Genomic DNA, 7,417 nt, shown 5'->3' on the forward strand with positions numbered 1-7,417 from the left:
TGCACCTGTTCTTGTAGTGTACTGGGTCTCTGCACCTTCCACTTGTTGACTAAACTCTTTTTGATGTCACCGAACTTTCATCTATCTGAGGTGTAGACTATGTTACTTCTTCCCTTTATCATACTTTAACACACACACACACACACACACACACACACACACACACCACACACACACATATATATATTTATATGTTACTTCTTCCCTTTATCATACTTTAACTATCTAAACACGTCTGATTACTCCCTAATCACTAGTCCAACACAGACGACTTTGACTAGCTGACCTGAACACACCTTTATGAAATTTTGTTGTAATAAAATGAAATACAAAATACAAATCTCTTTAAGATGGCTCTCTTATTCTCGTACACTGAAAAAAATGGAAATAGGGGGTCTTTGATTTGACACTAATTAATCTGGTATATGCAACACGATTGTTTTATATTCCGTTTGCAAACATGTTTTAATTTAGAAGATTTGAAGAATTCATTTTAAGTGCTGGATATAGTAATTTTTCTCACGTTGATTGAAAGTGAAAATGTCACGTTCGGACGTACTCCAGAGCAGCAGGTGGCTGTAATGCGTCATTAAAACAACACGCAGTAGTAGAAGAAGAAGTGTTTGAAGTGTGGTCTCTGGTAAAAGTCTGGGTAGCTATATGACTGGTGGTGACTGTGAGAACTGAGAGAAGAGACTGAGAGAACTGAGAGAAGAGACTGAGAGAACTGAGAGGAGAGACTGAGAGAACTGAGAGGAGAGACTGAGAGAAGATTAAGGATCGAGGATCGAGGATCGAGTTAGCCTTCTGAAAGGTAAGTTTATCAACCTTATAATCATGTTATATTGTACAGCATATCTCCTAGCAGTTTTCTTACAGTATACAACCGTTGCAATGTTAAGCCTTGATGTCTTTTTTTCCCGGCTTTTTATTTTACCAAGTTAGTCGAACCTACCATTAAACCAACACTAGCTAGAAAGGTGCCTCAACCGCTGGTTGGTTAGAAAATGAATAAATAAAGCATACAGCTAAATATTGTCCATTAGTTGGATAATGTTTGCCTACGAGTTTTATTTCCCTCAAAAAAGTTAACTTGGCAGCTAACGAAATGCTTAGTTTGCTATCTCAAATGTTACGTTAAGTGTGATTAGGAAATTGTCTTGCATGCTACTTTAACTTTAGCATAATGGGACATTGGCAGTATTACATTTAGTCTATGTAAAGGTGAACTAACGGTTGTTTTTCACCGTTTGCTGGTACTTTGGAATTTCGTGGAGAATGTGAATGTTAGGGTAGGTAAGAAGCTTAAAAAGTTGTAACCCGCTATGTTAATGAAAGCCTGTTAGCCTGTGTGTGCCACGTGTGTTGCCAGCAAATGGCTGCCTATGGCGCAAAAGCAAGGAAACCATTTTACTGCTAGCATAGCCACGTGGACAGAAAGCCAATTGTGAAGTATATCCAATCCAAAGCAGCATCCATACAGTTTAGTTCTAGGAAGTTTGCACCCCACCCAATGAAAATAGAAGTATTTTGATTTGTTTGTGCCGGAAAATGATAAAAAATTATTTCTTAATGAAATTTCTTAATGATTTCTTAATGAAATTTTAATTGTATTAGTTGAATTTGAGTTCACTCAGCACCCTATAAACCAAAATAGTCTGAATCATTTGTGCATGTTTGCGCAGTCAACATAAGCATTTTAGGGGCATATATTCTTACATTATCAAATATTATTTGTTTTCGAAATGACCCTCACACCCAAAATCACTTGTTTGTGCATACATACATTGATTATAGCGTACGTTTTGCCATACAAACGATATTTAGGCATGTTTTGATTTGTGCATTTGTTTTTTGTGAATTTTTAATTAATTGTATGCTTATGAATAGAGTTGATGTGATTTATTTTTTCTCCCATAGGTCCATGTTATTGCACGCACATTCAATTGTAAGTACTGTCATCAGTTGTATTGCTTATGAATCAAATTCAAATCAAAATAAGGATTTCAAAATTTGTGTTAGTGTTAAAAATGTATCAATTCATGTGGAAGTCATATAAGATTTTCTTCATGCTTTGAATTTTGGTAGTACATTGTACGCCTATCACTTGTTATTGAGTTTAAGATTGAAGTTTTAATGATGTGCCTATTTTTTATTTTTTTTTATCTGTTGCAGGGTTAGGTGGTGGAAATGTGGAGCTGTAAGGGATGCAAAGAAACGGTATCAAGTAGGTCCACACTCTTAAATCACTACAAGCTTAAGCATCCGCATTCTGGACGTAGTGCTCCCTTTCCCTGTACATACCCACACTGTCCTTGCACATTTAGAACATGGAATGCCCTTATTGTCCACCAAAGTAAGATTCACTCCACAGGGGTCACTAGCAAGGAGCATGCTATATTCAGTTGCCATCTCTGTACTTGTAATGATTTGGCCTCAGAGAGGGATTATTTTGCTCATGTAAATACTCACCTCAAAAGAAATGAGACAGTCAGTTGTATGTTTCTTGACTGTGACTTTAAAACAAACGTTTATTGCACGTTTAAATCACACAAGAACCGAAAACACTGCCATCACTCATTGGTTGATTTTAAACCTGGAGTAGTAATAACTACGGAATCAGCATCTGTTGATGAATTGGAAGCAAATAGCGAGGAGAATGTAGAACAGTTGGATACTGCCACTCCTTCAAGTAGTTGGTCTGACAGTACGGACTTGCAGACAAACATAGAGCAAAGATTTGCTGCTGCTCTGTTAAAGTTGGAGCATTTGGTTCATGTGCCAAGCACAGCTGTTGATGGGTTTTTAGGGGAACTCCATCATTTGATTTCTTCTGCTCCTGTCCCCCTTTCTTGTGAAATGGTTAGGGACATCTTTCATCAGAGAAACCTTTCTGTCGATGATCTTGTTATTAGAGAGACAGTTGATTCAATTTGTTGTGGTAGTCCTGTGCAGAGGTCCATACAGAAAGGTGGCCCTTTAAGCACTGCATATCTGCGGAAGCTTTATTACAAGGAGAATTTTAGTGTCGTACAACCAGTTGAATACGTCCTGGATGCTAAAAGCAAACATAGTTATCAATATGTTCCCATACTTAAGTCCTTGCAGCAGCTGTTGAGTAGACAGGAGGTCATTGATCAGATAGTTGAGGGTCATCAAAGACAAGATGACGCACAGTCTGGAGTTTCCTACAAGTGCTCAAAAGATGGTTCCCTCTTCAAGGACAATCCTTTTTTTTCTAGGGGAAAGCCAAGGATAATCCTGCAGTGTTATGTAGATGACTTTGAGGTCTGTAACCCCCTTGGCACCTCAAGAAAGAAGCATAAACTTTGTGCTGTTTATTGGGTATTGGGTAACTTGCGTCCAGGGTCTCATTCATCATTATCATCCATCTACTTAGCAGTTTTGTGTAAAACTGATCATGTTAAAATCTATGGTTATGACAGGATCTTAGAACCTCTTCTTCAAGACCTGAAAACTCTGGAGGAGCTGGGTGTTTATGTCCCACTGCTAGGTGAGTCAGTTAAAGGCACCATATTTAGTGTAGTAGCTGACAACTTGGGAGCGCACAGCATTGCTGGATTTATGGAGAGTTTTTCTGTGGAACACTATTGCAGGTTTTGCACAGGAAAGAGCAGTGATATTCAGCTACATTCTGTTGCATCTGGCGCTTTCGAGTTGAGAACCAAGGAGCTTCATCAGGCCCATGTCAAACAGGTTGAAGATACAGGTACAGCTTGTTTTGGTATGAAGCGGTTATGCGTCTTTACTAAATATCTGTCTCATTTTCATGTCATCTTTGGCTATCCACCTGACCTGGCCCATGATGTTTTGGAGGGTATAATCCCTGTTGAGCTTGCTCGTTGCTTAGCAGTTCTTATATCTAAAAAGTTTTTCACATTAGCTGACTTAAACAATGCAATTTCTACGTTTCCCTATAAATGGGCTGACAGGACAAACAAACCTCATGTAGTCTCTCAAAGTTTCTCCAAAACCAAAACTGTGGGAGGAAATGCGCATGAAAACTGGAGCTTGCTCCGATTCTTGCCTTTCTTGATTGCACCACTTGTGCCTGAGGATGAACCTGCCTGGCTTATTCTCATGGACCTGAAGGACATCACAGAGCTTGTTGTGGCCATTGTACATACTGATGACTCATTGGCTTTTTTAGAAAGCAAAATCATAGAGCACAGACAGAGGTATCAAGAGTTGTTCCCCGATGTCAGGTTGCTGCCAAAACACCACTTTTTGGAGCACTACCCCCAGATGATCAGGCTGTTTGGTCCAGTTGTCGGGCAGTGGACGATGCGCTTTGAGGCTAAGCACAGCTTTTTTAAGCAGGTTGTCAGGCACACAAGTTGTTTTAAGAATGTGCCCCTCTCGTTAGCCTCAAAGCATCAAATGATGATTGCTTACCACCTGAGCACTCCATGTCTGAGCAAGCCTGACCTAGAGGTCTCAAGTGTGTCCACTCTACCAGTAGACTTACTCAAAGAGGAGATGGCACAGATCATTAGACAAAAATTTCCTGAAATATCTGAAGTCCATCTTTCGCAGTGTGTGACAACCAAGGGCATAACTTATAGGAAGGGAATGATACTGGCCCACAGAGAAGTAGGTGGATTGCCTGAGTTTAGCGAAATTGACCAAATCGTCATTATACACAAGTGTGTATTCTACATTGTCAAAGAGCTCTGTGGTTGGTATTCTGAACATTATAGAGCTTTCCATCTCAGCCCGACACCCACAAGGACATTTAGTCTCGTTGCACTTGGTGAGCTCCTTGACAGTTATCCACTAGTTGACTACAGGATTGGATCAGCTCGCATGGTGACTCTGAAAAGGCATATTATAATAAAAGGTGCGCTAGGAAACTTTGTGTTTATTAATAATGGTTCTAATCTCATGTGTCTTACAGGCCCCCTAAAGAGTTTATATACATGTCTAATAACTGAATATTATTTTGTTTGTGTACACAGACTAAACACCTTTGAAGATGGAGACTACATTCATAATGAAGATAATCTTGCCTGATGGCAGTTCTCAGAGACTAACCCTAACAGGACCTCCTGCATGCATCGAAGATCTATAAACAGAAGTGAAGAGACAGTGTAGACTTCAGGGACATTTCAGTCTTCAGTTTAAAGATTCAGTATTTGGGGGTGAATTCCTTAACCTCACCTCTGTTTCAGAGGTGGAGGATAAAGGCACACTTAAGGTAATTGATTCGTCCGGGCCCCTCATGCAGCGAGATGAGAGTGCTTGGATGGTTACAGGAGTCAGTCCTTCTGGAAGTGTGACTTCGTCCCTGTCTGTGGATACAGATGTGTTATCTTCAGATGTGTTGTCTTCAAGCGAGTCAATAAGCTCGCGATCATCTTGGCCTGCAGTTTTTCAAGTACCGAGGTTTTCTTATGACGCAGAGCTCAAACTCACACAGGCAGCTGTAGCTTACCTCAAAGATGGCACTCTATTCAGTCCTGATCCAAAATTGAAGTCCGATGTACTTGATGGTCTTCTGCAGGAAATTGTGAAATATAAAATATACATCACTGGTAAGCAGGCAGATCAGGTAGCCCAGTCTCTTATAAAGAGGCATCCGTGCTTGGCTGAGAGAGGATCGGACACCGGGTATGGTGGGTGGAAGACCAGTATTAAATATAAAGTATCCAATTACCGTTCACAATTAAAAAAGATTGGCTGCCCAGAAGTGACTGTAAATGCCTTAAAAAACAAACCCGAAGGAAAGCAAAGTCCAGCCTTCGGTGTGAAGAAAGCCAAAAGGGCTGAAGTAAATTTTTGTCCAGCATATCCAGCAACTGAAACTGAGGAGAGTTTGGATGCCACACGGAAAGCTCTACTGCTGGACAGTAAGAGGAAGAACAACAGAGAAGCTGTGAGAATCCAGATGGAAAAGACATTTGCTCTTCGAAGACAGGAAGTTGTGCGCGACACACCAATGGTGGCAGACTTTATGGCAAGGTGGCCTGCACTGTTTGAAGTCACAGAAGTAAGTGTGATTATTTATGAATTTATCGTTGATAAAATGAATCTCTTGTGTACACTGATAAACGGCTATTATGCCAGATGTTTGGTGCAGTATGTAGTTTTGATCTGTGGTATGTGTAATGGTATGCTAGTGATGATGATGAAGTATAGCTTTCAAATCTGGTTTCCTTCCTGCTAATTATCTTATTTCAGATCAACGCGGAATTCAAAAGAATTACGACTGTCCCACTTCAATCCAAGTTCCTGTCTCAGATAGACCTTCACTCTGACAACCTGATAAAGCTGTTCCGAAAGAGAGGGGGACAAATAGGGAAAAGTCTCCAAGCCACCATAGAGAAAATGACTGATGTGAGTGATACAGGGTCTTAATCATGCAAACCTTACAGGGGATTTGAATCATGTTGATATTGATATTTCTTTGCATATTGTATTTGTCTAACTTTTCCTTTCTTTTTCCATGATCGTTTCCAGCAGTAGTGGACTTAAATGAAAGTTGGATTAACATGCTAATTAAGATTTTTTTTTGTGTGTTTCAGTGTGATATAGATGCTGGCCGGGAGTGTCTCCTGAAGGGTCTTTGTATGTACATGGGGGAAGATCCTGAAAACCTTGTGCAGGAATATGTGGTATGTACATGAATTGGTGCTTTTCTCAACACTACACTCATTCATTTCTCAATAGTGCTTGGTTAAGGGGTCTAATGTTCTTACTGTTATGTGCATTTGTCTGTGTTAATCAGGGCATTGATGAAGTTGATGTCAGTAAATTAATTGACGACACAACCGTTGGGATTTACGTGCTGAGAGAACACGGATCGAGTGAACCGGAGGACATTGGGGTGGTACTCGAAGGACTCAAAGTATTGACCGATCTTGATAGCATACCGTCAGCCGTCACGATGATGTTGGGTCTGATGTATGCCCTTAACCTCAGGTACCCACCTGACCTTAGATACACCTTTGAGGCACTGCAAAAAATCTTCATGGAGCTTGATGAAGGCAAACTCTCCAACAAAGTTGCTCTGTTAAAGAACAGGTTGTTTCAGTAAAGGGTTCATTTTATCTTTGAAAACAAACTACTGTTATAACCAGTGTTGGGCAAGTTACTGAAAATTAGTAATTAGTTACAGTTACTAGTTACTTCTTTTAAAGGTAATTGAATTACTTCACCAGTTACTGTATATCAAAAGTAATTAGTTACTAGGGAAAATAACTTTTAAGTTACTTTTATGTCTGCTTTTTAAATGTAATGAATATGAACAGTACTGAACAGTCAAACACAATAAACATTTTTTAGACCTATTTATTGTAATAAACAGGGCAACAGGCCTTCAAATCAAGCAATAGTACAAAAGTCCCTTTTAACACTTAACTTAATACAAAATAACTCTCAGTCATTTAACAGTGTT

At 39.7% G+C, this 7,417-nt stretch overlaps 1 protein-coding gene across 3 annotated transcripts; it reads left to right on the plus strand.

Moving 5' to 3' along the window:
* The first annotated feature begins 1,955 nt into the window (after nucleotides 1-1,955).
* On the plus strand, nucleotides 1,956-7,100 carry LOC105899633. 3 transcript variants are annotated; one of them, XM_031564629.2, is made up of 4 exons: nucleotides 1,956-6,010; nucleotides 6,202-6,357; nucleotides 6,546-6,635; nucleotides 6,749-7,100. In XM_031564629.2, the coding sequence occupies exons 1-4, from the start codon at nucleotides 5,243-5,245 to the stop codon at nucleotides 7,055-7,057; spliced, it is 1,323 nt and encodes a 440-aa protein (XP_031420489.1). In that variant the 5' UTR covers nucleotides 1,956-5,242; the 3' UTR covers nucleotides 7,058-7,100. The 3 variants fall into 3 exon arrangements, 1 of the variants encoding a protein (XP_031420489.1); XR_004163392.2 differs by having other exon boundaries at nucleotides 6,202-6,635; XR_004163393.2 differs by lacking the exon at nucleotides 6,749-7,100 and having other exon boundaries at nucleotides 6,546-6,740.
* Nucleotides 7,101-7,417: the final 317 nt, after the last annotated feature.

The sequence above is a fragment of the Clupea harengus genome, chromosome 3, assembly GCF_900700415.2.
Source record: "Clupea harengus chromosome 3, Ch_v2.0.2, whole genome shotgun sequence".
Taxonomy (NCBI): domain Eukaryota; kingdom Metazoa; phylum Chordata; class Actinopteri; order Clupeiformes; family Clupeidae; genus Clupea; species Clupea harengus.

What these genes read in the sequence shown, in the direction of transcription:
- LOC105899633 (XM_031564629.2), top strand. Translation starts at nt 5,243, where the DNA reads ATGCAGCGAGATGAGAGTGCTTGGATGGTTACAGGAGTCAGTCCTTCT. An exon ending in CACTGTTTGAAGTCACAGAA is followed by an intron (nt 6,011 to 6,201) that starts GTAAGTGTGATT and finishes ATCTTATTTCAG; the next exon opens with ATCAACGCGGAATTCAAAAG. An exon ending in ACCTTGTGCAGGAATATGTG is followed by an intron (nt 6,636 to 6,748) that starts GTATGTACATGA and finishes TGTGTTAATCAG; the next exon opens with GGCATTGATGAAGTTGATGT.